The sequence below is a fragment of the Anas platyrhynchos genome, chromosome 7 (assembly GCF_047663525.1).
Source record: "Anas platyrhynchos isolate ZD024472 breed Pekin duck chromosome 7, IASCAAS_PekinDuck_T2T, whole genome shotgun sequence".
NCBI classification, from domain to species: Eukaryota; Metazoa; Chordata; class Aves; order Anseriformes; family Anatidae; genus Anas; species Anas platyrhynchos.
The window spans coordinates 7,997,740-8,025,034 of record NC_092593.1 but is presented as its reverse complement, the minus strand read 5'-3'; the positions used below and the strand labels follow the sequence as shown (position 1 = coordinate 8,025,034).

Here is a 27,295-nt window from a genome sequence, read left to right as displayed (position 1 = left end):
GCGAAAAACACGGGGTGGGGGGGAGGCAGCGTGGGGGGACAGCCCCCAGCCCGTGGGGCGCTGCCACCAGTGGGAGCCGGAGGGGATGGGGGCACCATTCGGTGCGCCAAGCAGGGCGCTGAGCTCCCCGACGCACGGGCGCAGTGGTGATGGGGAATTTGGCTGTGAGGGGTCCCCGCGGGCTGCCCCCGGGATCAGCCGTGGCGCTGCCACCACGGGGCCGCCCTCCTGGGGCCTTATCGGGGTGCAGAGCCCTTTCATGTCGGGCCGGCGGGCGGCGAGCAGAGCTGACGAGGACCTGTCCCCAGATCAGAGCGCCGCCCGCCACTGACAGCGACCGCGGGGCCCCGTCTTAAATTAGACAGGTTCCCCCCCCTCCAGCCAGCACTCACGCAGCCTCAGCCCCTGCCCCACGGCCGGCCCCATAGCCAGCACCCGGAGATGGTGGGCACAGCCCCGGGAATCCCCTCTGCACCCCCTGCCCGTGGTGCTCCTCATGGCCAGCGGGTCCTGCACCCGAGCACGCTGCGCCCCCGGGGAGGGCAGCTCGGTGCCTGCGGGTGAGCGGCGCCCCGAGGGGGGACAGCAGCACGGACAGCACAGTGATGGATGGATGGAAGGACGGACAGATGGACAGATGGATGGGGGGAAGGCTAGCCGAAGGGGTGGATAGATAGGTGTGAGGATGGATGGATGGATGGATGGATGGATGGATGGATGGATGGATGGATGGATGGATGGATGGATGGATGGATGGATGGATGGATGGATGGATGGATGGATGGAGAGACAGACGGACAGACGGAAGGATGGCTGGCCCTAGCACTCCACAGCGAGCCCCCGTGGCTCTGGATGCCGTTTCTCTTTCCGAACAGCCGCAGTTTCACGCAAGAGCAGCGCAGCCCCAGCTCTGTCCTGGGAGAGCCGGGAACATCCAGGTCCCAAGGGGAGAAGATTTTGCCTTTCCCTCGGAGCAACAACTCGAGGGCCTGACCTCGTGCCGCCGCAGCAGCCCACACTCAGCGCTAGCACGGCATCCACTCTCCACACTCCAGAGGGGAAACCGAGGCTGGGGAAGGGGGACACCAGCAGATCCGAAAGCACCCCCCAAGGCAGGAATGATGCCGGGGTCAGCCCCGCTCCCCCCAGCTCCCCCTGTGCCGTGCTGCCCGGTGCAGGGAGCACGGGATGCTGTGCAGCTGCGGGCTGGGATGGACACGCAGGGCTCGGGGGGGGGGCTGGGAGCAGGGAGGGGGTGTCCTTGGGCCCCCGCGGGCCGTAAACATGATGTCATGTGGCGGCGTACACAGCCCGCTCTGTGCACGGGTCCCCCAATGGGCTCCGCAAGTGCTGCGTAGGAGGCATCGGCCGTGGCCCACGGCCAAGGGAACTGCAGCCGGGAGATAAAATCAGGTTTGCTTTGGGGCTGGAGCAAACAGCCTTGTGCAGCGGGAGTAAGGGATGGAAAGGAGCGGCCGGAGCAGGGGAGCACCCCCTTGCCATGCAGGGCTGCTTGGGGCCGCGGGGAGCGAGGCGATGGGGTCGGCCGGGTCCCAGCCGTCCCTCGCCCGACGCCGGTCCCAGGCTGGCGAGGTCGGCTCCCTTTGCGCCTACTTGACTTAGAATAACTCTGTAGGCACTTGAAGGCACTAATCAGCCTGGCCCACTTGAGAGCAGCCCGGGCTGCCTCCCGTCTCCCCGATAACAGCCTGCCTGCGCGCCCGGCCGGCAGCCCCAGGGCTGCCCCAGCCTCCGGCCCCACGGCCTCGGGGCAAGCTCCCGGCACCCCAGGGCCCCCAGGGCACCAGAGCTGGCTGCTGGGAGCTGAGCCCTGCAGGCTGGGGCTATCGTGGTGCTCGGTTCGAGGCTTGTTTCCAAAGCCTCGTGCTGTCCCCTTGGTCAGGAGGGAACGGGTTCCTTAGGGAGAGGGGCAAGAGGGCCCTGCTTGGGCACTCGGTGCGGGGGGACAGCAGCTGACTGCAGACCTGGGACGTGTCCCGGTCCTCCCGGATCTCCCCGTGTCCCCCCAGCCAGCCGTGCAGCCCCGCTGACCCCGGCACAGCCCGTGACTCAGTCGGTGTCAGCGCGGTGACGCACGGCTGGCGTGACGGCAGAGCAGTTACGGTGCCGGGGACCCCATGCGCAGCCTTCTCACAGCCTGGGCTCTCCTGGGGTGACTCAGGGGATGCCCTCCCAGGGGGACAGCCCGCTCCCAGCTCTGGGACAGCAAAAAGGGGGTGAGGCGGATGCGGCCCTGGGAAAAGTTTCCAGCTCCTGGGTGACTCTGCGCAAGTCACGTAAGGAAAGGACCCACCACGTTGCGAGCAGCAGCTGGTGGCTGGGGCAGGAGAGCCTTGCAGGGGGACAGAGCGGGGCAGGGGTCCCACGACGCCTGTCCCTACACCCACAGGTCCCGTCCAGCTTGGGGAAGGATGGCCCGTGGCCACCCCCATCTCCGTGTCCCCACGGATGAACGCTCTGCTGCCTCTGCCCTGCCCGCCAGGATCGATCCCCGGTGCAGGGACACCCCACAACGCCATCCCCACCAGCACGGCCCCCGCTGCAGCCCCCTGCCCACCCCAGCGAGACGAGGGCCCCGTGCAGCAGCCGCTGAGCTGTCCCTGGAGCTGGAGAAGCCCCAGGACCCCCGCGGCACCCTCCGGCTGGGGATGTGTCATGGCCCAGCCACTTCCTTTTGGAAGTCCCCGCCAGGCCGCCGACGGCGCAGCCTGACTCACCCGACCCCCCTCCTTCCCGCACGCCCACCCCCACAGCCCCCGCAGCCCTGGCAGCCATCCCCGTGGCCTCGGGCCTCTCGCTGTCCCCTCCGCCTGTTCCCCCCCGGGTGACTCAATGCGCGCCCCCCCTTGCCACCGGCCCCCGGGGCTGGGAGACCGGGGCAATACCGGGCTGGAGAGGGGGAGCTGGAGGAGCACCCTTGGGTGCAGCCACCCGGAGCTGCTGGGGGCTCAGGCGGGGACCCCCCCGGGGGTGCGGGGCCTCATCCTGATGCGGGCAGGGCACGGGGCTCGGCGGCGCTGCCGGTCCCCGCGGTGGGAGAGGAGGGAGCACAGCCTAGCGGCTGCGGCGAGAAGGAGCCGGGCACCGGGGTCCCCCCCTCGGCTGGGCCGGATTTGGGGACAGGGGCTCTGTCAGACCCCACGAGGTGGCCCCCTGCCCTTTGGGGTCCCGCGGGGGCCATGCCCCGTAAGCAGCTCCCCGCTGCGGGGATGGGGAGCACCCGAGCCCCAAGAGCTCCTGCGGGGTGCCCGGCACCCGACCCCCCCAGTTTTCAGGACAACAGCTCTGCAGGGACCCCTGGGAGCTGCAGGAATACCCCGCAGGGACAGGGGCAGAGCTGTGGATTCAGCAGCCTGCTTCCATCCCGGGGAAGCCCCCAGCCCCACCAGCAAGCCCCCCCCGGGACGTGTCTTGGCTCTGAGCACCCCCCCAGCAGCCAGCCCTAGCGGTTGGGGTCCCCCAGCTGGCGTTTACCAAGGGAAAGAAGGGGGCCAAAAAGCACTCCCCAGCAAGGGGACACGGGCGAGGCCCTGGGGGGGCGCAGCCCGGGCTGGAAACCCCCCCGTGGTGCTGGGGGTGTGCGCCCAGGCTGGGCAGCACAGGCTGCGCGCAGCCATGAGATGGCGGCAGGCGCTCACACTTGTGCGCCCCGGCTCTGCCGGGTGTCTGCTGGCTCACGGGGGCCCCTGCCCAGCGCCCCCACAGCCCCCCGGGACCACCCAGCCCCGGCCCCGCTGCTGCAGGGCACGTGGAGCCCAGCCTGGGATAGCTCTCGTCCCCGAGGGGGACAAGGGACACTGCCACCCCCGGGGCTCTCAGGTGTCTGCCTGCCCTGGGGACAAAATGTGCCTGTCCAGGACTTTGACCTGATAAGGGCGGTCGATGATCAGCAGTGGGGCGGCCCAGGAGGCACGGGGCCCCGCTGCGGGCAGAGCAGAGCCCCCAAACCCGCTGGCAGCGCCAGGCCGGGCAGAGGGAACGCGTCCTGGGCACCGCCGCAGCAGCGACAGCTCGTGGGCTGGCAGGAGCCGGTGCCACGCTCCCATTGCCGCGGTGACAAAGCAAAGCTGTCCCCAAAAATGTGCCACAGCCACGCTGGGTGTCCCCATCCGGCTGCCTTGTGGGGTGGCTGCTCGCCGGCCCCGGTGCCAGCACCCGGCACTCGCCGCACGGTGCCCGGTGCGCTGCGCCTCCGGTGCCAAACCGGGGGTCCCGGTGGTGCCTTTCCGCAGCCCCCCGGTGCGCGGTGCCGCTGCCCGGCTCCCGGCGCGCACAAGCGGCTCCCGGTGCCCGCTCCCCGCTGCCGGTGCCGCCCCCGCGCCGCCCCCCGGTGCCTCCCCCGGTGCCGCCCCCCGCCGCCCCCCGGTGCCTCCCCGCACCGCCCCGTCCCGTGCGCTGCCGACGGAGCATGGCGGGCCCGAGCGGCGGGGCTCGGCGGCCGCTGCTGCCGCTGCTCCTGCGCCCTCGCCCGGAGCCGCCGCCGCCGCCGCCTCCGCGCAGCCCGGAGCCGCCGCGCAGGGCCGGGAGCTCGGCGGCGGCGGCGGCGGGGCCGGCTCGGCTGAAGGGCCCCGCGGAGCTGCCGGGGCCGGGTTTGCTCCGGACTTTCGTCTGGCTCTTCCTGCGCGGCTACCTGCTGCACACACACCGGCTCCAGGTGCATGGGCGGGCGCGGTTTGGCCGGCCCGGGGGGATGCGGGATGTCCCCATTGGGGGGGGGGCTGCGGGTCCCCGAGGGTGAGAGGGAGGTGGGGAGGATGGCACGGTGAGCCGGGGGGGGTTTGGGGATGGGTGGTGGGGATGGGGTCGCGGTGAGCTGGGTGCCTGCGTGGGGAGCGCCCCGGCACCCGTGGGGGGATGCTGGGGGGGGCAGCGCGCAGAGGGGCTGGTGGAGAAGCGGGTGGCACCCAGAAGAGCCCACCGGCTGCCTCGGAGTGCCCGAGCCGGGCAGGGCCACGCGTGCCTTGGCTTCCCCTCGAGGGCCAGGGGATGCTTGCAGGGTCCCTCCCGGCGTCCCCATCCCGCTCCAGCTGCAGCGAGCAGCAGTTTGGGGGGCAGATGCGGGGGGCATGTGGTGCCCGGGGATGCAGGGGAGGAGCAGGCAGCTGTTTGTTTCCTTCTGTCGGCACTTCCTCATACGTCGGATGAAGCAAGCCATGGGCTTGGCTGGCCGCGAGCCAGGCAGCAGCCTCCAGCACCCTGGAGCTCCGACCCGCCACGGCTGGGAGGAGAGTGCGGGATCAGGCCTCCTGGCACCGCAGAGCAGCGGGCACCTTTGCCAGGGCTGTGGCAGGGGAGCAGGGGCTCGGGGAGAGCAGGCACAGGTCCCTGCTGCTCCCCTGGGGTTCTGAGCGTGGCCCAGCTTTGCAGGCAGCTCCGGAGGTGCCTTCCCCTGATGCCAGCAGCTTCTCCCAGCCCTGCGCTCCAAATCCTGAGCCGTGCCGGGTCCTGGCCATGGGCGCATGCTGGCAGCAGGCTTCGACCCAGGGTGCAGCCACCCGCAGCCCCCTGTTCTCAGGGTGCACCACGCCTGCGGCACCGGGGCGGCCGTCCCTCCCCCTCCTCCTGCCACCACGAACGTCTCCCCGCGGTGACGAATCCAGATGAATCCGGGCTCAGGCTGCGATGCAGTCAGTCACCAAGGGAGATTGTACCACGTGCATCCCCGCAGCCACGGGGAACCGGGACCACGGCTTCCCTGCTGGGTCCCCGCAGCCCCCTGGGCTTGGTCCCGCTCCGTGGGGGCTGTGGCGGTGCCCGGCGAGGTGCCACGAGCCCTTTGGAAGTGGCCCTGTGGCTTGCAAGGGGGTGCCTGGGGTGCGCCGGGTGCTCCGAGGGGTCGCAGGTGAGGAGAGGGGAGCTGTGAGCCCGGAGGAGGGCTGATGCTGGATGTCCCCTGGATGGTACAGGAGCCCAAGGCCACGTGTGGCCCCAGCGCTTGGACACCTGCCCCGGGAGCAGCCCGGTGCTGATCATTAACCACCCCTTATCGGTGGCGGGTTCAAGGACCCGCTCCCGAGCACAGCAGGGATGGGGTGATGCTGGGAGCAGCAGGGCTGGGATCTGCTGATGGCCACTGCCATGGCCCCGCATCTTCGCCAAGCCCCGTGCGCATGGCAGCTGTCCCTGTCCCTGCTGTCCCCCCCTGGTCTGTGCCACCCTAAAAGACCCTGGGATGGCTGAGGGAGGTGCCCGCAGGGGGTTGGTGCCTCCTGTGCTTGGGCACTGATCCAGCCCCGGTGCTGAGCGCTGCCCCCACCCCGACTCCCCCTTCACCCTGCCTTGCTCTGCTGCCTCGCAGCTGATGTCCCGGCGCATTTATGGCCCCATCTGGAAGTCGACCTTCGGGCACTACCAGAACATCAACATCGGGAGCCCCGTGGTGCTGGAGCAGCTGCTGCGGCAGGAGGGCAAGTACCCGATGCGCAGCGACATGGCCCTGTGGAAGGAGCACCGGGACACCCGGCGCCTGCCCTACGGCCCCTTCACCGAGTGAGTCCTGCCCTGGCCGTGCTCTGCGGGGCACCAAACCCCCTGCCCCCTTACCCCGGGGTGCTGTGGGGTCGGGGCAGGAGCTCCCTGCACTCCCTTTTCCGGAGGGGTGGAGAGCCTGGCAGGGCTCGGGGCGCATTTGGCACGGCGCTGGCTGAGCCCGGCTCCCCTTGCAGGGAAGGGGAGCGCTGGTACCGCCTGCGCCAGGTCCTCAACAAGAGGCTGCTGAAGCCCTCGGAGGCGCTGCTGTACGCGGATGCCATCGGCGAGGTGGTGTCGGACCTGATGGTGCGGCTGCGCGAGGAGCGGAGCCGCAGCCCCTCGGGGGTGCTGGTGGGGGACGTGGCCAACCTGCTCTATCGCTTCGCCCTGGAAGGTAAAAGGGGGGGGCCCGGCCCTCGCCCCCGCCCCGCTGTGTCCCCGCGGGGGTCTGGATGCGGTCTGTTCCCGCAGGGATCTCCTATATCCTCTTCGAGACCCGCATCGGGTGCCTGAAGCAGCAGGTCCCCGCCGAGACGCAGCACTTCATCGACTCCATCAACCTCATGTTCAAGAACTCCATCTTCGCCACCGTCCTGCCCCGCTGGAGCCGCAAGGTGCTGCCCTTCTGGGACCGCTACCTGGACAGCTGGGACACCATCTTCGCCTTCGGTGAGCCCTGGGGATGGGCTCAGACCCCATCACGAGGGGGGCAGCCCCCCCGGAGAGCCGCCGAGCGTGGCCAGGGCGCGTTCCTTTTTGGCCACCCGGGGTCTGCCCGCCTCTCCGTGCACTCTGGGTCACCTCCCCGTGGCCACGTCTGTCCCCGCAGGCAAGAACCTGATTGATCGGAAGATGAAGGAGCTGGAGGGGCAGGTGGAGCGGGGCAAGGAGGTGTCTGGCTACCTGAGCTACCTGCTGGCCAGCGGCAGGCTCAGCCTGGACGAGGTCTACGGCAGCGTGGCCGAGCTGCTGCTGGCCGGCGTGGACACGGTGAGGGCCAGCCCCGCACTGCCCCAAGGGCTCAGGGACCCATCGGTGCAGCCCCTGTGCTCCCTTCTGCCACCTGCCCGGCTCCGTGCCTCAGTTTCCCTCAGGGTTTCCATGCGCACGGGGCTGGCTGGTGCCACGCTGGTGCACCGTGAGGGTGTTCTGGTGCCAGCCCCATCTCCCTCCCTCCCCTCTGCTCCCCCAGACCTCCAACACACTGTCGTGGGCCCTGTACCACCTCTCCCGGGACCTAGGCATCCAGGAGACCCTGTACCAGGAGCTGAAAGCCGTCGTGCCCCCGGACCGCTTTCCTCAAGCCGAGGACATCCCCAAGATGCCGATGCTCCGGGCCATCATCAAGGAGACGCTGAGGTACAGCCTCACGGCTTTTGGGGGTGCTGGTGCTGGGGACACCGGGCAGGCAGGGTGCAGAGCTGGGTTGCAGCCCCCTGGGGCCCACCCACATCCTTCCCGGGGGGGGACGGAGCCGCCGGGCAGCGGGAGATGTTCCTCCTGGCCCTGCCTTGGGGCCCAGGTGGGAGCAGCTCCCGCACCAACTCTCCCCACATCCCGACCCAGGGTCTACCCCGTGGTCCCCACCAACGCCAGGGTCTTTTACGAGAAGGACATCATCATCGGAGACTACCTCTTCCCCAAGAACGTGAGTCAGGGGCGCTCCGGGGGGGACCCCGCTGTGCCCCGCGGGGCGTTGACCCCCTTCTCACCCCGCAGACCCTCTTCGTCCTGGCGCACTACGCCATGTCCCACGACGAGACCTACTTCCCCGAGCCCGAGCGCTTCCTCCCCCAGCGCTGGCTGCGGGGCTACGGCTCCCCCCACCACCCCTTCAGCTCCATTCCCTTCGGCTACGGGGTCCGCGCCTGCGTCGGCCGCCGCATCGCCGAGCTGGAGATGCACCTGGCCCTCGCCAGGGTGAGTAGGGACCCCCCAGGCCGTGCTGGGTGTTTTTGGGGGGTCTCGAGGCACCGCCACTCTCCTTTTTCCCCCCTCCAGATCATCCAAGCGTTCGAGGTGCGGCCGGACCCCCGCGGCGTGGAGGTGACGTCCGTGTCCCGCATCGTGCTGGTGGCCGACAAGCCCATCAACCTGGAGTTCATCGCTCGCCCGGGGGCCCCCTGAGCAGGAGGCTGGGGGTTTTGCTGTGCCTTTCACACGCTGCCAGGGGTCCCCCCACCCCCAGCCCCGTCCCGTCCCATCCCGTGCCCCCCTGGGCTGCGGCGGGGACCCAGGAGCTCTCCCTGCCGGGGTTGGGGGGCGCAGGGAGGGGGCTGGCGGCCGTGGGGTGTCTCCTTCGTCCCGTGATCGTGTCGCTGCGCGTGGATCTGTGCCTGGGGCCAGGACGCCCGGGTCCTGTCTCAATAACTGACCTTGGCCCCAGCCCTTTCTCCGTGCCTCAGTTTCCCCAAACACACACACCTTGCGGGGCAGGATGGAGCCGCCAGCGGGGTTTTGGGGTTTTGGGGTTTTGGGGAGGGACAGAGCCAGCCCTGGGGAGTAAAAGTGCAGCTGGCAGCAGGTCCCCGCCGTGGGGAGGGGGCTGGCACCATGCCCCCCGGCAGTGCCAGCCAGCACAGGGGGCGTGCATCACACGGGACCTCTCGCTATCAGTTGTTCCTCCCCGGAGATGCTGATAAGGGGGCACGGGAAGGGGCAGGGTGAGGCAGCAGGGGGGGAGGGTGGGCTCAGCTCCCCCTGTCCCCAAAGGCCACCAAGCTGCGTGCCTCAGGGTGTCCCCATGGGGGCAGAGGTGCCACCCGTGGCTGTCCCCAAATGGGCACCCCCCAGCACCCCCTCCCCAGCCCCAAGGAGCCGTGCCAGGCTGTGTGCCCAGACAGGCGAGGACGCGCCTGTGGTGCCTGGGGCAGGCAGCTTTATTCCAACAAGGCTGAGCAGACCGGCACATAAATAAATACCCCCCCCAAAAAAAAGTGTGCAAGGTCCCCTTGCAAGCACCGCTGCCGGGGCGCTCCAGCCCTAGGAGACCCTACAATAACCAAGGCTGTGTGTGCAGCTGAGCCACGCCACCACCGTGCCCCCTCCTGCGCCCGAGCCCAGCCCCCGGTGCCGCTGCAGCCCCCAGGACCCAGCTCACCGGGGGCTGAAGCACTGGGATCTGGCAGCAGTTTGGGATGGGACCAGGGTTGGAGGTGGCCAGGAGGGTCCCTGCACCCGGCTGCGCAGCCCTTCACGGCACGGTGCCCGTCAGGCAGCCCCACGTGCTCGCCCTTGGTCCTCCGCGAGGCTGGAGGGAGCTGGCCCCGGGCTCAAGACGAGTCCCAGGAGCGGGGCGGGTGGGCAGCACCCCCATACGGAGAGCCCCCGGGGCCTGAGCCTCCTTCCACGGCCCCGCCAATGCCTGGGCCGGGCCAAGCAAGAGGCCCCGAGTGGGACGAGGCGGCGGCGGCACGTCCCCGGTGTCTTCAGTCGATGCCTGTGGGGCGAGAGAGGGCACAAGGCCATAACCCCATAACCCTGGCGGGCACTGGTGCAGGGCCGGGCACCCTGTGGCATGGCACTCCGTCCTGCCCCGGTGGCCACAGGGCATGGGGATGGCACAGGGGACATGGGGACAGCGCAGAGGACAGCGGGGACTTGCAAGGGGATGGGGAAGGCACCGTGCTGGGGAGGTCCCAAGCCTGTACAGGGCAACTGGGTGCTGCTGGGATTGTGTGTGGGGGGGTCCCAAGCCCATTCCCGACCCCAAAAGTGCCGCAGTGGGGTGTGCGCGGTGACAGGGACCCAGCGGTGGGGAGGGGGCAGGAACGCAGTGGCGGGGGAGGGCAGCGCCTACCTGAAGTGGAGAGAAATGGAGGGTGCGAATGGAGGAAGATGGAGCGCCGTGGGCTAAGAGTTAAGAGCATCGATACCTGCGGGAGTGAGCACCAGGGCCTGGAGGATGTCGGAGAGGGAGACGATGCCCCGCGGGTACCGGTTCTCGTCCACCAGAACCAGGCGATGGACCTGCGGGCACGGCCAGAGCGTCACGGGGTGGGTGTGTGTGTGGGGAGGGGGGGACAGAAGGCAGGGAGGGGGCTGGTGGGCAGCAGGGACGCTGCCCGGGGGCTCACCTGCTCCTTGGCGATGCGGTCGATGATGTCCTCCATGGTCTCATGGGGGTAGCAGGTGAGGACCCCCTCCAGGCACACGGTGCGCTGCCGCAGCGCCTCGCGCACGCTGATGTCCAGGTTGTTGTAGGTCTTCTGGGCAGCCAGGTGCTGCGGGAGAGGCGGTGCCCGGGTGCATGGGGTGCCAGCACGCGTGGCCACCGCACGTGGGATGGGTGCTGGGGTGTGAGTGCCCCCACAGCCTGCTTTTTGGCACGTCCCCACCGTCCCCGCGTGCAGGCTCGTGCCACCGCGCTGGCGCACGGCCGTGCAAGCCCGCCCGGTACTCACAATGACATCGAACCTGGAGTAGAGCCCGACCACCTGTCCTGCGAGGAGACAGAGCAGGGGGGCTCAGGACGGGGGTTTTGGGGCTGGGAACGGGCCAGGAGGCACCGCAGAGGGGGGGAGCAGGGGGCTCTCCGCCCCGCGTACCGGCGGCGTTGATGACGGGCAGCGCGGAGACGCGGCGGTCCACGAAGATCTCCAGGGCCGTGTAGATGGGGGCGGTCTCGGGCACCACGGCCACGTCGCGGAAGGTGCCGACGCACAGCTCCTGCACCGTTTTCTTCAGGAAGCGGGGCTTGGGGATGGTGGAGCCCTGCTTTGGGGCAGGGCACACGTGCATCTGTACGCGCTACGCGACCCCGGCGAGCAGCACGCGCACCCTGCGCCCCACCCCGCCGTGCGCCCCCCCCCCTGTGCCCGCTGCCCCCCCGCACTCACGAAGATGTGGAGGAATTTGAGGATGCGTTTGTGCGTCAGGATGTGCAGGACGTTGCCCGAGGTGGGCTCGATGACGGGCAGGCGGTGGATCTTGTGCTTGATCAGGGAGTAGACGGCGTCGAAGAGGCTGCAGGGGACGGCGCGGGGGGACACGGCTGTGGCTGGAAGCCCCCCCGGCACCCCCCCCGTGGGGAGCACGGCTGTGTGGAGGGCAGCCGGGTGGGCGTCCCAGCAGCTCTCCCCCGCAGGCAGGAGCTCACCTATTGCTCGGTGAGATGTAGACCAGCGGCTTGAAGGAGCCCTGCAGGTACACCTCTACGAAGGGAGAGCGGTGGGAGCGGGGCCCCACACCCCCAGAGCCACTTCCACGCCGGGCACGCTGCCCCCAGCCCGGCCACCCCCTGTCACCTCCCCCTTTTACCTCTCCACGTCTCAATCTTGTGCTCCTCCACCTCGTAGATCTGAACCTGAGGGCAGGGAGAAGCCCTGGTCAGGGGGACCCTGCCAGAGGGGGCTTTGGGGGAGCTGGGGAGTGGGAGAAGCAGCGGCCACCCCGTGCCCTGCCCCGTGCCCAACCCCGTGGCACTCACCAGGGGCGAGCGGTAGTAGCGGTGGAGGATGTTGATGAAGTCGGTGATGGTGAGCATCCCTGCGGAGACACGGGGGGCTGGCCGTGCTGCCCGCACCCCGCAGCGGGCCCGGCACCACCCCGGGGCTCCCGGCACTCACCCACGAAGCTCTGAGTCTTGCTGTCCCACAGCGGGGCGGCGCGCACCCCGTTGGCCACCAGCGCCACGAAAGCCTTCTTGATCTGGCAACAGAGCGGGGAAAGGGGTCAGGGGGTCCCCGATTTCTCCCCCCACACACCCCGGGCTGGTCCCCCGTGGCCTCACCTCCAGGCTGGTGTCGAAGACGACGAGCTTGCAGCTGGTGGGGACGGCGTCGTAGCAGCAGTGGCTCCTCAAGAAGTGCATGTAGACCTCGGCGTCGGGGGTCTGGAAATCCCCCTCGGGGCCCAGCCCCAGCACCTCGGGGCCCAGCGTGAAGGTGACGGGCCTGGGGCTCCTCCGCCTGTCCTCCTCCTCCTCCTCCTCTTCCTCCTCTTCCCTGGGGACCTCCGGGAACCCTACGGGCAAACCTGCCCCGGCTCTGAGCCCCGCTGCCAGGTCCTGGTGCCCCCAGATCCCTTGGGGCCAGCAGACCCCCCCCAAACACCCACCTTCATCCTCGGGCCGGGCAGCGGCATCCAGCAGCGCCATCTGAGGGGGCACGGAGAGATTGGGGGGGTCAGCAGCACCCTGCCCAGCCTCGCCCCCACCCCAGGGTGCAGGTGGGGGGCACCCGGACAGCACAGCCCCTTTTGGGGAGGCAGCGGGGGTCCCCGGGGAGGGCAGGGGATGCGGGGCCGTGCGGGTGCTCCCTGTGCCGTGGCAGCCGTGCCCCGGCCCCCAAGGTGTAAATCCTGCTCCGGCTTCCTCCAATGCTGGGAGCCTGCAGGTGTTGGAGGGTCTCCGCGCCAGGAGACCCTACAATAACAAAGGGGCAGCTCCAAGCGGGAAGGGGGGCGAGCAGGACGGGCCGGCTGGCCCCACGTCCCCCCCTAATCCCCTGGGAGACCCTACAATAACAAAGCAGCACGCACCGCGGCGGCAGAGCCAATGTTTACATGCCACCCTACCATAACAAAGCTGCGTGGGCTGCTCCCTAAGGACACCACAGCTATCCCCGGCGGGGAGATGACCCCATACAAAAACACCCCCCACCCCGACCCTTCCCCAGAGCTGGGGACACCAGGGCAAGCAGGGGGCTCGTGCCCTGCTCCGTGCCCTTTTCCCCCACGCTGTGGGAAGGTGCCAGCAGCCCCCCCGTGCCCCCCACCCGCTGTGGCCGGTCCCCAGGCGGTGCCTTGGCGGCCGTGCCCCCCGCCCGTCCCGGGGGTACCTGCGGAGCAGCGGGGCTGGGGAGCTGCTCCATGCTGACTGTAGGGCAGCGCTGCTATTCTGGGCCCGCTGCTGGCCGGGCCCTGGCAGATAGGGTGTCACTGAGCAATGCCAGCCGTGCCCCCGCCGCCGGGGGGGCCACCAGGCAGCGCCACCCTGCCACCCCCAGACAGGCACCTGCAAGGGGCTGAGGCCCCAGGGGCTTGGGGAGGCGAGGGGAGGGTGACGGGGATGGGGATGGGTACAGGGTGGGAAAGCTGCCCCCTGCCCGGCCCCCGAGGGATGAGGCAGGAGGAGCAGGGGGTTTCGGCACCCCAAAGCCCTGGGGATGCTGGAGGAGGGATGGCCCCGGTGGCAGCCAGCAGCTTTGGGGACACAGGGACAGCCGGTCTGGGCACTTTGTCCCTGTGGTGGTGTCCCCCAAGCCGTGCCTGCCCCAAAACCTCTTTCCTGGGCCACCCCTCCTGCCCCACGCTCGCTCCCGGCTCCGTTTCTATTTCAGGAAGGTTGAAGGAACGCCTGGCCTGCTGCCGGGCCAGCCCTGGGCGAGCAGGCGTGGGGCTGGCTGTAGGGACGGAGCGGCTCCGTGCCCCCCATGGGACGGCTGGAGCTTGGCCGGGGTGGGGAGCAGGGCCCTGAGCCCCCCCAGGTCAGGACCCATGCGGGAGATGCTGCCAGGCAGGGCCAGGCGGAGGGTTTTAAATCACGGCCGACAGCTTCCCAAAATACCCGGGGATGCTGGGGCCAGCTGCGAGCACCCCCGTGCACCCCGTTAAGGAGCAAAGGCCTCGCTCCCGGAGCACTACAGCAAAGGCAGGGCCCAAAAACAGGGAGGAAGAGGAGGGAGGAGGCAGGGGGCTGGGTGCTGGGCACGAGGCAGCAGGGCCGGGGTGCCCCCAGGGCCCCCCCCAGAGCCACCCCGCTCCCCTGTGGCCCCGGCACGCAGCTGGGCAGCCTGGCTCCAGGCTGGGCGCTGCGGCGGTGCTGGCAAGAGGCAGCTCCGCTTTCGGTGGCTATTTTCAGGTGCTGGAGAGAAGCCGAGGAGTGATGAGATTGTCACCAAGGAGACCAGAAAACAGGGCCCAGCTCCGGGCACGGGGGGCTGCGGGGAGAGGGGAAGGAAGGGAAGGGGTTTCTGCCAGCCCCAGGGCAGGCTGAGGGGGCTGCCAGGGGTGGGGAGGCAGCAGCTGGAGACAGAGAGAGGCCACGAGAGCAGCCGAGTGCTGAACTTTAATGGAAATCCTTGATAAAAACGAAGGGAAAAGAGACCAGAGCCCAGGAGAACAGCACCTGCCTGCAGCCCCCACGCACTGCAGGTACCCCCGGAGGAGAGACAGCACCGAGGGGATCCTCCTCCAGCTCCTTGTACCGCTGGGAGCCAGGCAGGAAAAAAAAAGGGGCAAAAAGCCCAGCTTCTGCCCGCAACCCAAGGCTGGCAAGGGGCAGGAGGGTGGCACGGGCATTCAGAGAGGATAAAACACATGGGCTAGGAGGGCCAAGCCCTGCTCCTCCCAGAGGAGCAGTGTGGGGGCCAAGGACTTCTCTCCAGGGGGCCCAGGCTCTCCCCGCGCTGGCCTGCAGTGAGGGGGGAGCAGACTCAGCTCCCTGGGGCTCGGGGTCAGTGCGGGGTGACACAGGCAAGCACAGGCTCAGCCCATGCAGGTCGGGGAAGGGAAGGCCAGGCTGACTCTAACTTCACTCGCAGCTCCCATGCAGCAAAGAAACCTCCCCCCCCCTCCGGCTCGAACATCAGCCACAAACCCAACTTCAGCAGCTCCTGCCCTTTGTTTTAAAAAAAAGGAAGTCACACAGCTCTCCCCAGCAAAACATCCCTCCCTAAAAACAGCCCGCAGGCAGGCGTGAGGCTCAGGGGGCTCCGGAGCCAGCTCCTGGCTCTTCCTTTGAGGTAGGTTGAGGTGTCCCCAGGGAGGGACGGCAGCTGCCCGGTCACAGCAGCAGGGCAGCGTCAGAGGCAGGCGGCAGGCTTCTGCTCGGCTGCAGCAGCGTGCTTGGAGAGAGGTAAAGTTGGAGCAGGGCTGGGCTCCAGGCATCTCCTGAGGTCCTCGTCGGCTGGAGGCAGGAGTTTGCTGCAGGAGAAAGGAGAAGCCGTTCGAGACAGAGATGGGATGTCCACGGCAGCCACTCCCCAAGCACCACGCAGCCCAGTACGCACGGGGCGTACGGTGCCAAAGAGACAAGTTTGGTCTTGCCAATACCATGCCAACCCAACCCCGTTGGCTCTGCAGAAATCAGGTGCTGGCATCAGACCCCGTAAGCCTTCTTCCTCTCCCCCTCAGACAAAGCTGGCCTCCCTGCTGCCAGTCCTCCCGCAGGGTGTCAGCCCCAAAGCCGCGCTGCAAACAGCACGGCCAACGCCAACTCACCCCAGTCCTCCCAGTTCCAGTTTGCCGAAGCCATTTGACTGAACGCCGCTTTTCTGGAGGAGGAAGGACTTCGGGAAGGACCACTGCAGGAGGAGAGAAAGACAAGCAAATGGCCCTTTTGCAAAATCCCCTCAGCCCGCTGTGCCCAGAGAATAGGCTGGGATCTGCAGTAGGCTGCCCTGCCGTGCTTCAGCTTCAACTGCCTTACACTGCTGCACATCGTCACTGCCACCAGCCTGTTCCCAGAATAGCAAACAGAGCAGTCTCTGCTCTCTGCTTAATGAATCCCTCTGCTGTAAGTGGGAGCAGAGCATCTTGAGGTCAGAAGAGTGGGTTTCTTCGCTAGATCAGCCTGCTCCAAGGCACAGGAGTGACAGACGGAGATTGTTCCCTCACCAAGGGGAATAAAGGGCAGGCGGGATGCTAAATTTGTAAGGCTGTGCCCAACGCATCCAAGGAGTCTCAGATGCAAAGTACTTGCCGATCTGATTTACTGCACGGACTTTATGTTAGTGAGGGATGGAGAAGTGTGGGTTTTTCCAGACTGCTGGAGGCCTCGGCAGCGAGGGAAGAACAGTGCAAACAGGTAGGGCAGGAATGGAACGCACAGCAAGTGCTTCTGAAGCAGACAACTGCAGATTTGTGGGCTCTCTGCCCCCCTCTTCACATGCTTTGGAGCACAGAACCACCTCTCCCTAGCTTACCCGTAGCCATACTCACCATCTGGGCCAGATCCGTCCCCGCCCCGGTGTGGTACCCTTTGCCACACCAGTTCTTCAGCAGCTCCAGACCTGGGCAGCGACAGAACAGAGAAGAAGCAAGAATGAGCAGCAAACAGGCAAAGTCTCCCCCAGCTTAGGGCTCACAAATACACTGCAGAGCGTGAACCGACCCTGCAGTACAATGGCACGCAGTAACTGCCTGAACACGTGCCTCAGCCCCAGCAAACACGGGGTAAAGCGAGGGCGTTCACCCTTTGTAGGAGCAAACGGCGCCGAGCGCCAGCACGTGGGCTGCCGCAGTGCCTGCCTCGCTGCCGGGGAGCCAGACGCACTGAGCAGCGGGCTGAGCCAGGCAGGGAAACTGGGGCAACGCAGGATTTGCTGATTTGGACCAGACTGGCTGTCCCCCAAGCCCGCTGCCTGCCAACAGCAGCTCAGGTAGCCTCCTCCTTGCACAGCACCGACCGCAGCAGCTCGGTGCATCACCTCCTACCTGCCTGGAGACACCACGGGCAGGCAAGCGCACGCTCAGCTCCACGTGGGCTCCATCCCCGGCAGGTGCCAAGGCTGAGGTGCTGTGAGAGTTAAGAACCTGAGGACCAATGGCCAGGAACTTGATGCTGCCCCAGCTGGGGTTACTGTGGCTTGCTATACGATACCAGCCCTGGCTATAGGAGGAATCCTTGCTGCCCAAACTGTGCTCCTTGCTGACCTTTCAGCGAGCCCCAGGACCTCAGGGGGTAAAAAAAAATAAAAAAAAAATGTTGGGGGCTGAGGGCAGCTGGACAGCCCTGCCCCAGCTCTGTGCACCAGGCAGGGCTCTGCACCTTGCTGGCCAGGGAGAGATGAGGACAGAGAGGAATGTATGTCGCTGGGAAGGGGGCACGGGGAGATTGGGTTTTACTCGGGGGAAGGCAATGGGGCAGAGCAAATCTGCTTGCCGGGCTGCCAAGGGGATGCTGGAGCACTGAACCAGGACCCAGCCCGAGCAGGGCAGCACTTCAGTGCGGATGATGACAGGACCTTTCCTCCAGCTGATGGAAGAGCATCCTGAAAAGGCATTAGCGAGGCAAAGAGTGACACATGCTGACAGCACAGCTGGAGAGGGCTGCGAGGTTGTTATCGCTGTGTGAAGGACAGTCGCTGACCCCTTTGATATTTGCTTAAACAGCAGTGAAGAGTGACAAAAAGCTTTTTTTTTTTTTTTTTTGTTTTCCCCCTTTTTTTCTTTCCTCTACGTTACAGCCACACCAGGAGCGCACATACAGCTGTTTCAGTGCAAGGCTGACTCCTACAGAAACATCTCCAGAGAAGGCAGGAGCTAGATGAGCCACAGGCTCACTCCTTTTGCGTTCTCCAACTCCTCACACTGGAACTCTGCTAGTCCTCTCTCCTCAACAGCCTCTCCCACTGTCCTGGGTGAGAAGGAATCAGTCTGGCCCAGCAAGCCTCACTAAAGGCCAGTTTTTGTTAAAATACAGAGCTGTCCCGGAAAGATGGAAATGACAGCTAAATTTCCAGGGTTTAGGAAAAACGCCCCTTTCTCCTGCATGCAGACACTTTTTTCATTGACTAAAAAGCAGCAGAAGACCAGGGAATAGGCCCAATTTTCCCTTCACTTCACAGATCAGCTGTAAGGAACAAACCCCGGCAACCCCAGCTGTCTCTCCCTCAAAAGAAGGCAGAGGTATGCACCAAGAGGCCAGAGCTACAGGTTGAAGGCAGAATCCAGCCTGCTTCGGTTGGATACCAGGAAACCCTGAGGCCCCTAGAGTGCTGGTGCTGAGTTTAGCACAACCAACATCTGTGATCGGCTCGGAATAAGCTTTTCCTGGCATGCGAAGCAGCCTGGGAGGGGAACATATTTCCTGGGTTAGTGTGGAGGCAGGCAGCTCCCTCTCTTAAAACGTTCAGAAGTCTCCCACGACCACAGGCTGGAGCCTGCCTGACTCAGGTAACCACGCCAGGCCCTCGGGTGGCACTTACCTTTGTGTTTGTTCGAGTAGTACTTGAGCTCCCACTGGCTCACCAGGATGTTGAAGTAGCGAGGCTGCTCGAAGAAGCGCAGATACCGCATGGAGATGTGGGTGGGGAACACCCGCTCAAACTGCCCGCGCCGCGAATACTCGTCCTCTGTTTCCACGAGAACGCGGACGTCATCTGGGGTCAAGATGTCCAAGACAGAAGAATAAAAATCCTGCAGACAAGAGCAGCCCGGGGTCAGGGGGAAGTGAACTATGTTTTGCCAGTCCCCTTTCCCACCTCCCTACTCCACGAACCCTTCCAGGCAGAGGTAAATATGTGCCTGTGCAGTAGTTTAAGCAAACCTGACTTATTTCTGATCAGCTCTCCTGCAGAGATCACGCCCAGAGGGGAGCAATCAGAAAAAGGGCATAGGATAGACACGTGGGATCGTTTGGAAAAGTGGCTTGGCAGTACTCTGGCAGTGCAAGTAGCAGAGGAGGTTGTGTCATACCTGGTCAGGTACCTTCTGTGTCAAGTAATAGGCCTTCTTCATCTTCTCTGCTGTGAAATGCTCAGAGGCTGGCCTGGGCTTCTCCTTCAAAGTGCTGCCCAGACTGAGGACACAAAAAAAAAAAAAAGTGGTAGAACATTTAAGCAGACAAAGCCAAGTACTGCTGTGGCAGGGCTGCTCCCAGCAACTTTGGTGTGATCATGACACCCTTGGGAAGGTGCTGTGGAGGAGAGAATGTTTTCTCCACGGATTTCACTAGTTCTGAGATCAGTGATGCATCCGCAGCCTTGTGCATCGGCACAGGACCCAGGCAGGATGTGGGCTAGGCAACGAGGAGGATCCTGCCAGCTCCTCACTGAGGCACTGCAGCATTCCTTCATCTGAAACATTAATGACCGCCTCGTACCCACATGGGATGCAAGAGGACCTGATTCAGAGCACACACAGCCTGGAGGGATCACAGATGTACATCCCACTGGGGATGCAGTTCCCTAAGTGCAGTGACAGCCCTGGGCGTCCTCAGCACTGGGACTGCACGAGGCAGGAGAGCACCGCTGGCTCCAAGACTTCCTCATGCAACGCCCGAGAATTCCCAAGCCTTGGTTTCAGCCACAGCTCCACATGCCATGGGAAATCCTGGCCTTTTGTATGATCTGACCAGCAACCATCTGAACTATTCGAAGCACCCAAATGAACCATTTGGGGATGCCAGAGCCTGGGAGATACTTGTCCAACACCTTTTAACACTTACATCAACGCAGCTAATTTGTTCTGCCGCCACAAAAATAATTAGAAGTGCGCAGATCCAAACAGGAAGAGCAGAGCCCTGAGGCTGCACTGCATGGTTCTTGGGAACATCCAAATCTACTGGAATTATGCCCGTATGCAAAAAAAAAAAACCAAACACCCTTCGTATCCTTCCCAGGGCAGGAGATACAGTTTAGCAAGGCTGACTCTGGATGCAGGAACTCTGGTAATGCATCATCTGAACCATGTTAAGGATCTGGTTAATCCCCTGCAGGTCCCTCCAAGGACACCTGCCCTTCAGCACCTCTGCTGCAAGCCGCAAATGAGCGTGTGATCAAAGCGCCGCGCACGAGCTGGCGAGAGCTCCCTGGGCTGGAATGGGCCCGCGCTCCAAGCTTCTCCCTTCGCTCAGGGCACACAGCAGGCAGGAGGCCCCTCTTCCTCCGTGTCTGCACATCACCCCAGCAAGCTGCCCCTTGGGTGACGTAGGGCCAGCAGCCTCCCTGCTACTGCAGGGAACAGGACTGGTCCTCCCCACCCCCTGTCAGGTCTGGAACCAGTGAAAGCCCCAAAGCGTGGTAAAACACAAAAGGAAAAGGGGCTTGGGTGGGCACATGCCCAGGAATTAGCCTAACGCAAAAACAAAAATAGAAAAAAAGAAAAAAAATAATAGTCACTTCTACTGCAAGACAAAACTGCACACCCACAAACATGTTCTCCATCCTCTGACACCTGTAATTCTGCCTAAGGAACAAATTGCTCCAGCCTTTGCAAAATAACAGGTGCTCCTCCAGCTCAAGGCGGCAGCATGTCAGCTCTGGGGGATGGGGTAAGCGGATCCAGCCCCAACACAGCCAGCCAGCCCTCCAAGCAGATGGAGAGGCAGCATGGCTCAGCATCACGTTAGTTCTGGCAGGGGGAAGGAAGACTCGACTAACTGCAGAGCAAGCACGAATTACCCTGGCCTGGCCTCACTTCCAACTATGGACTTGCAGATGAGGCATAAATCCTTCTGCCTCGAAGGGACCGCAGGAACCAGATACCCATGTGATGATGCAAGTCCCTCAGAACCACAGCTGAAGGACCAGCAAGCACAGGCTCTTAACAGCACAGAAACCAGCATCTACTGGGCTGAAAACAGCCCCCAGATGAACTGCCCCGGGAGAAAAGCCTGCTTTGCCCTTCTGCCCTGACAGAGAAGGGGGCTGACCTGCAGGTGGAGTCACTCCTGGTCTGCGGCCTCGAGGCTACGCTGTCCGTGCTGGGCAGAACGAAGCCAGCGAGGTTGAGCAGGTCCCGGATCATCTGGCCCTTGATGCTCACATCCAGAGGGGAGTTGGAGTGGAGGCTGCGGGAAGGGAGCATCACAGCAGTCAGAGCTAAAACAAGAGGTGCTGAGCCCCGTGTCCCCCAACATCACGCCCTCCTTCACGGGGGCTCCCCACCAGAAATAGCTCGCTTCACTCCCTCTTCCCAGCGGGCTGCCGGAAGGGAGGACTTTGCAGCAGGATGGCAAGGATTGCTGCAATCAGGAGAGGGAGGCTTCAAAGCCCACCACCATTCAGCACAGGGTGCAGGGGGCATCACAGGCCGAATTCCCTTTGTGATAAAAAAATTCGTCCACCCTGCACTGGCTCTGAGACAGACTTTGGAGGAGAAACTGCTTTACCTCGGGGAAATGTTGACCTCTAAGATCCAGGGCTTGAGGTTTTCATCCAGCATGATATCAAACCCAAAGAGCTCATGGCAACAGTAGGGCCGCCGCACGTACATCTTCACCAGGCTGTTCACGTAGGGCTCAGATCTGCAAGCCAAGTGAAAACGCTCGTTTCCACCAGGCAGCCAGCAGAGATCTGCCTGTTCACAGCACACTGCCGCTTCTGAGAGCGCACTCAGCCACACGCTGCGGGAACGGGTGGGCTGAATGACTGAGGCAGGTCTGCAAGCTGCTGCTGCACTGCGTATGGAGCCGCCATCAGATCCTGAGCCACCTCCCCGCCCCCCAGAGCTGCCCCCACCCCAGCCTTTGTCAGACAGGGCCTGCTTCTGAAGGCAAGGATTCCCCCAGCCCCGAGGGACTTTTATTTTCAGGCATCCTGCGCAAGTGGTGCAGCGGGTGGCAGGCACGGGGCAGAGTGCCAGGTACGCTGTGCCCTCCTGGGCACCACCCCTGCGCCGCAGGCAGAGCCAGGAGCTATGCACCCCTTGCAGCTACTGCAGAAAGAACGTGGGTAACACGATAAAAGGAAGGATCTGGAGAGAAATACTGAAGCCAACGGCGGTGGCAGCATTTAGATTAAGAGGAAAAGGACCAGGTTGAGAGGGAGCTGAGAGGAACGGAGCAAGGGGTGGCAGGACTCACGCAATGATGGTTTTGATAACGATGTCCTTGATCTTCTCCCAGATGGCCTCGCTGTTAACTCCTTTCTGGGTCAGGTAACTCCAGAGAGCTTTGAGTGCCCTGGGAGACAGAAAGCAAAGGAGATGGCTTTGTAGCCCTTTGCTGCCTAAACCTGCTAGGGAAGTGGTAACAGCAACGGGGAGCATTGACAAAGCTCTTCCTCAGCAGCAAGCCGGGCGCAAATCTCCACTTTCCCTGAGCGCAGCCATCCTTTTGCCATCCTCAAACCAGTCAACTCCTGGTTGCAGCCCTCCCCAGCCTGGCACCTCATCTTGCAGGGCCAAGCTACCAGAACCATAAATCTGTCATAGACTTGTCCCAGCATTGGAGTAATAAGTCCCAAATTAGCACATGAGCGAGGTACGTCAGCCCCAGATCTTCTTTTCCCTCCCCCTCCGTGTCCTTAGCAAACCTCCCCTTCCTGCAGGCCTTCTCCATGAGCACTGCAAAGCAGCTCAGCAGGAATCCAGCAAGACCCCCGTAAATCTTTTAGCTCAAGTCATTTCGCTGAGGCTCTGGGGGTGGAGAGATTTCATTTATTTTTATTTTTATATTGTGGAGAAAAGGATGGTGGGGGAGAGGCTCTCTGCTTTTTATGAGTTTCCCACACCACACCAAGCGCTGCGAGTTGCCCTGACATTAAGCCAAGGATGCTCAGATGTTGCTTAAATGAGACCGTGTGGCCAATGGCCAGGAATCCAAAGGTCACGCTTCCTGCATACAAGATGGAGTTGATTACAGCCACTCTCATCTTCAGCGTGGGAGCAGCCAGCTTTGATTTGCGTGGCGGGACCAAAAAACCACACGATCCCACCCCCAGGGGATGCCAGCTGCTGGGGGACAGCAGCCCCTTCTCTGTGCACCTGTGGAGGGACAGACCCCCGGATCCAGGTCCAAGAAAGCAATCCTCTCACAGCAAAGCACCTCTCGCAGCTTCCCTTTGAAGTGAACTAAGCAGCCCAGCCCAGGCCCACAAATCGAGAACTCTAACCTGCACTATTTTTAAAAGAGTTTAAACACCACTGTGGAATCAGAGACAAGTGCCTGAGCACTTGGATCAGTCCGCCCGTGGGACAGCAGGGAACAGAAACTCCTGCAAGACTGCAGCCCTGCTCTGAAGTGCCTAGAAATGCACTGCTGCTCCTTAGCAGCACGTCCCCTTCACACCGATTAGCACACACATTACCCATTTTGTACCAAACCTGCTCCATTCTCTGGCTCCGCAGAGAAGCGTGCGATGGGCAGAAGCTCCCACCCAGCCCACCTAGCTAATTTAAGCGTCAGAACTGCCTATCAAGTTTCTAACAGGAAAAAATAATATATCAGACTCAGCCTTAACCACATCCCATCAACCCCACACCAGGGCAAGAAGATGAATGAGCACAGATGAGAGCAGAGCTTGAAGCAGGGATCAGTACAGGCAACAGCCACAGCTGAAGCAGCAGTGGACAGGATAAATCACAGGCCAGGACAAACTCATTTCTCCAAGCAGGAGGAGAAAATACAGGAAGCACCTTCGAGTTTTGGGTACAAATACCAAAAATAAGGCTGACTTGACAGGAAAAAGAAAGAGCTGCCCCTGTGCCCTGAAAGCTCCCCCCCCAAGCACCTACCATTTGTGCCCCTGACAAGCAGTCTCATCCGAATTGGACTTATACTCCGTGTTCTTCTTGTTCACGCTGTAATTGGTCAAGTGCACGAATTTGTTGCTGAGGCTCTTCATCGAGGAGGAGTACCTGGAGGAGATGAGAGCAGGACAAGCAGTCTGCAGCAGCTCTGCTACCTTTCCTCTCGGCCACCCGCTAGCTCTGCTGCTGCCCTTTCCCAGGGTGCCTGGAGCAAGGCCTCCTCCACAACCTCTATCCCCACAGACCCAGAGCTGACTGGACGAAGGACGAGGCACAGAGCAGGCTGCCTCGGGACTGAGGGACGCAAAAGATCAGAGCATTGCTGAGCAAAAGCAGTGAAGGAACTGCAGCAGCCCAGTGCGATATAGCCAAAACTGGATGGGACGTCTTAATTTATGGTATGTCAACTCCCAGCACAGGCAGCACGTTTATCTTGAGCTGAGCTTGCTTTGGGAAAGGTGGATGAATGAAGCATCCTCTCAAATTTTCTTTCAGTACTACCCCCTGCAATGACCCTGTGTGTTTCCAGACTCTCAAACCAGCAAGCTACAGCTTCGAGCATCCATTGCACGTGGAACAACCGCCTCCTGCCCAAGCTAACGGGGGTGCCACAGCCACGCGTGGGCTCAGCACTGAGGAAGACCCCTCTCACCTCTCTGCCACGCAACTTACTTGCAGCTAGCGAAGCGAACCAATCCGTCCTTGAACAGGTAAACCCTGAGGGGATCGTAGCAAGTGACATACACGTAGATCCTCAGGTCAAATTTCCTCCCGCCAATGAGGTAGGGTTTGTGCAGGTACCTGCAAGGGGAAGCAAGCACCAGGAGAGGGTCACAGCTTCTGCGAATGTTCTGGGAATATTTAAGAGGTACAGCGGGCCAGAGATGGTTTGGTTCAGTGAGCAGAAACAGCTGGAAGTTTTCACCCGAACCATTTCATTATTCACCCCACCTCAAAAGTTCATGATTTTCCATAAAAAGAGCTTATTGCTTCACATGGGAGGCAGACAAGCCAACACAGCAGCTCCCCGCCTGCCAAACAGCACAGTGCTCCTGCCCTCAGGAGAACCTTCCCAGAAAGCAGGCACAAACCAAGATGAGCTACTCCATTTTTCTGCACAAGGAGAGATTTTGAGAATCCTCTCATTTCAAGACAACCCTTTGGCCAATTCCCAACTCCTCCCAGTGGGCTTATGAGCACTGGGTAAGGTTCGTGTGCCTCTAAAGACACCAAACCCCAAAGTTCAAAGCAGTGGGAGTGAGATCCCAGCAGAGCTGAAGCTGGCTCACCTGCCAGACAGAAGCTCCAGAACGCCTGTGGAGCCAAACTAAGATCTAGATTGTACCCAAGACCACAAAACTTCCTGCAGGGATAGCAGCACTCCTGTAAGCCCAGCTGCAGCTGACAGAGCCAGGCTTCCAGCAGCAGCATTACGCCCAGGCAGCAGAGAAGTTTCCAGACGCAAATCAGATGCTTCTGCTCTGCTGGGTAGTGGCCAGATCTGCCCAGATCTGGCCTGAGGGGTGAGGCACTAGGAAGTCGACCTGTCAACCTTGTTTTTCTTCCCTCACCTCTGCACCAGCAGCGGTCTCTTTTTGGGGAGCTGGCTCCATTTGTGGATAACCTGAATGCCAATGCCTCTTGCTGATGCTGGCTGCAAAACATTAACGAGAAGGGATGAGATGTTCTCCCTGCAGCTACACAGGGACAGGGAATCGCGTGCAGCTTTGCTCTTACTGGTTTCACAATCCATTTCTGCTGGCTAGCTCCTTCCTCCCATGCTTTCCTGAGTAATTTGATGTCCTGGGGCAGGATGAAGGACTGGGGGAAGAAATTAAACTCCTTCTTTCCACAGCGAGTCTGCATCTTCAACAGGTTGCGCCACAGCCGGTCTTTTCTCCCAATTTGAAATGAACCAGGGAAGTGGTTTAGCTGGAAAGGAACCCAGATCCCGTGAGATCTCCCCGACACCCCATGCTGCTCCCTGGCCAGGGGATACATCCTCCCTGAACCCAGTGCAAGGACACATCTTCCTTGCTCCCCCACCAGGCCTGCAGCAAGGCAGGACCCGCCTGCTCTTGAAGCTTCACAGTGACAAAAAGTTCTGGCTCCATCCTGCCAGTGGGAAGATTACTTTAAACAGCAATAACTGGGTTTTATTAGGCAAAACCACAAGCAAACAAAGCTTAGCTACAGCCTTGCTCTGTAGCTGGCCAGCAGAGTTGTTCACTCAGCTCCCATTTGTGCCTGTCTCCTGGGCTCATCTCCCAGCACAAAAATACCAGCCGCCACACGGGGAAAGGGACAGGGCAAGGACAGTTTGCACAGCAAACACCTGGCCCCGAAGGGAGGACTCCCAAACTGCTCCCAGCACACTTTCCACCTACGTGGACGGGGTCAGCCCACAACATCCCCTACCTTCTGGTGCTCCCGGATGGCTCTGAAGCCGGGGGATTTCATGTGGTGGCCCCAGCAGCCCAGCCAGTCATTGCTCTCTGCAGGAAAACCAGAAAAGTCCGTGACCGAGCACCCCGCCGCCCACAACACCCTCTCAACCCAACAGCACCCCATTTCCTTGGGCTGCTAGAAGTGTGCCAGGGATAGTGCACAGCAATAGCTCAAAGCAATCACAGTGGTTACGGCAAAACTGCCCAACCAAAGGCTGTGAGTGGGATCCAGCCAGCCAGGAGGGTCATACCCCCACAAACAGGACTGCTGTAAGGGTCTGTGCAGACACGGGGTCAAAGAAATAGCTTTGAACCCCCAATATCCTATCCTTACCTTCCTTTTTTTTTCCAGCAGGCAAATAAAGCAGTTAGCTAATCAGATCTGCTCTGCAGAGGGACGTGTAGGATTCCACGACCTGTTAGGTCTTGGTCTGCCCAGCAAGTCTCATTCTATCCCTAAAATTAACCGAGCAGAGGTCTCCCGATACATACAGGAGTCGTGTAAATACTTTTGGGAGCTCACCCTACAGGGGAGGGATAAAAGCTGGGAATGCTCAGTGTTTCCTCAGCCCCTTCCTACACATCTCTTCGGTGCCAAGATCCCACCCCAGAGAGCTCGCCAGTTGAGGTCAGAGAGAAGGCCATCATCTTCCTCAGCACGTGGGGACGAGGGGCAGCGGTGCTGGGCTTGGCACCAGGAGAGCACCAGCCTCCTTAGCGTGGCAGCACCATCTAGAGGCGCAGCTCAAACAAGCCAGATCCCAGCTCTGCTGCCCCACATGCTGCCCCAGCTCCTCCCAACATAGGAGTACGTCCCCGTGCTCCACGCCAGGGACAAGCCAAAAGGGAGCCTGGGTTCTGCCGGGACCCACAGAGCTCAGATATAGCGGGTCACGCAGGCAGAAGCAGGAATCCAGCACCCTACAGCACCCAGCCTGTATCCTGCTCTGCAGGCTGCCTCCTCACACCCACGGGCTGGAGGCGAGAGAGGCCACGCCGCATCAGCTGCTGCCAGCCTCCCACAACTTACTTTTGCTGACTCTGAAGTGAGACCTGCCGATGGTTTGCTTCACGATGTTCGGTGTGACCGTGCACATTTTCCACCGCAGCAGCTTCCTCTGCTCCCAAGGCAGCTTTTCCACTAGGGAGGCAAAAAGTTGAGGACAGGAGGAAACCAAACACGATACCTCGATTTTCTGCAGCTGTATCCAGGGCAATTC

At 62.8% G+C, this 27,295-nt stretch overlaps 3 protein-coding genes across 12 annotated transcripts in view; 1 reads left to right on the top strand and 2 right to left on the bottom strand.

The window, feature by feature from the left end:
- The first annotated feature begins 4,414 nt into the window (after nucleotides 1–4,414).
- Nucleotides 4,415–8,877, top strand: CYP27A1 (cytochrome P450 family 27 subfamily A member 1). The gene is made up of 9 exons (XM_027461289.3): nucleotides 4,415–4,675; nucleotides 6,320–6,510; nucleotides 6,687–6,886; nucleotides 6,964–7,161; nucleotides 7,322–7,482; nucleotides 7,685–7,851; nucleotides 8,059–8,140; nucleotides 8,212–8,412; nucleotides 8,494–8,877. The coding sequence occupies exons 1-9, from the start codon at nucleotides 4,430–4,432 to the stop codon at nucleotides 8,617–8,619; spliced, it is 1,572 nt and encodes a 523-aa protein (XP_027317090.1). The 5' UTR covers nucleotides 4,415–4,429; the 3' UTR covers nucleotides 8,620–8,877.
- A 447-nt stretch (nucleotides 8,878–9,324) lies between these two features.
- On the bottom strand, nucleotides 9,325–13,455 carry PRKAG3 (protein kinase AMP-activated non-catalytic subunit gamma 3). 3 transcript variants are annotated; one of them, XM_072040667.1, is made up of 13 exons: nucleotides 13,272–13,455; nucleotides 12,550–12,589; nucleotides 12,224–12,468; nucleotides 12,060–12,141; nucleotides 11,921–11,979; nucleotides 11,752–11,797; nucleotides 11,591–11,645; nucleotides 11,331–11,457; nucleotides 11,040–11,205; nucleotides 10,896–10,933; nucleotides 10,569–10,715; nucleotides 10,292–10,461; nucleotides 9,325–9,931 (listed from the first exon to the last, which is right to left on the bottom strand). In XM_072040667.1, the coding sequence occupies exons 1-12, from the start codon at nucleotides 13,302–13,304 to the stop codon at nucleotides 10,345–10,347; spliced, it is 1,155 nt and encodes a 384-aa protein (XP_071896768.1). In that variant the 5' UTR covers nucleotides 13,305–13,455; the 3' UTR covers nucleotides 9,325–9,931; nucleotides 10,292–10,344. The 3 variants fall into 3 exon arrangements, with proteins under 3 accessions (XP_071896768.1, XP_071896769.1, XP_071896767.1); XM_072040668.1 differs by having other exon boundaries at nucleotides 12,224–12,456; XM_072040666.1 differs by having other exon boundaries at nucleotides 12,550–12,856; nucleotides 13,272–13,454.
- A 1,027-nt stretch (nucleotides 13,456–14,482) lies between these two features.
- LOC106017584 (tubulin monoglutamylase TTLL4) overlaps nucleotides 14,483–27,295 on the bottom strand; it is a 30,407-nt gene continuing 17,594 nt past the window's right edge. For all 8 annotated transcript variants that reach the window (XM_072040663.1, XM_072040661.1, XM_072040659.1 and 5 more), the window contains 14 exons: nucleotides 27,106–27,216; nucleotides 26,047–26,123; nucleotides 25,366–25,560; nucleotides 25,200–25,282; nucleotides 24,301–24,429; nucleotides 23,614–23,736; nucleotides 21,962–22,060; nucleotides 21,269–21,403; nucleotides 20,810–20,947; nucleotides 18,853–18,955; nucleotides 18,363–18,573; nucleotides 16,375–16,445; nucleotides 15,655–15,737; nucleotides 14,483–15,357 (listed from right to left, as the gene is read on the bottom strand). In XM_072040663.1, the coding sequence (XP_071896764.1) occupies nucleotides 15,237–15,357; nucleotides 15,655–15,737; nucleotides 16,375–16,445; nucleotides 18,363–18,573; nucleotides 18,853–18,955; nucleotides 20,810–20,947; nucleotides 21,269–21,403; nucleotides 21,962–22,060; nucleotides 23,614–23,736; nucleotides 24,301–24,429; nucleotides 25,200–25,282; nucleotides 25,366–25,560; nucleotides 26,047–26,123; nucleotides 27,106–27,216 (1,679 nt within the window). In that variant the 3' untranslated portion in view covers nucleotides 14,483–15,236. The remainder of the gene's footprint in view (nucleotides 15,358–15,654; nucleotides 15,738–16,374; nucleotides 16,446–18,362; nucleotides 18,574–18,852; nucleotides 18,956–20,809; nucleotides 20,948–21,268; nucleotides 21,404–21,961; nucleotides 22,061–23,613; nucleotides 23,737–24,300; nucleotides 24,430–25,199; nucleotides 25,283–25,365; nucleotides 25,561–26,046; nucleotides 26,124–27,105; nucleotides 27,217–27,295) is intronic.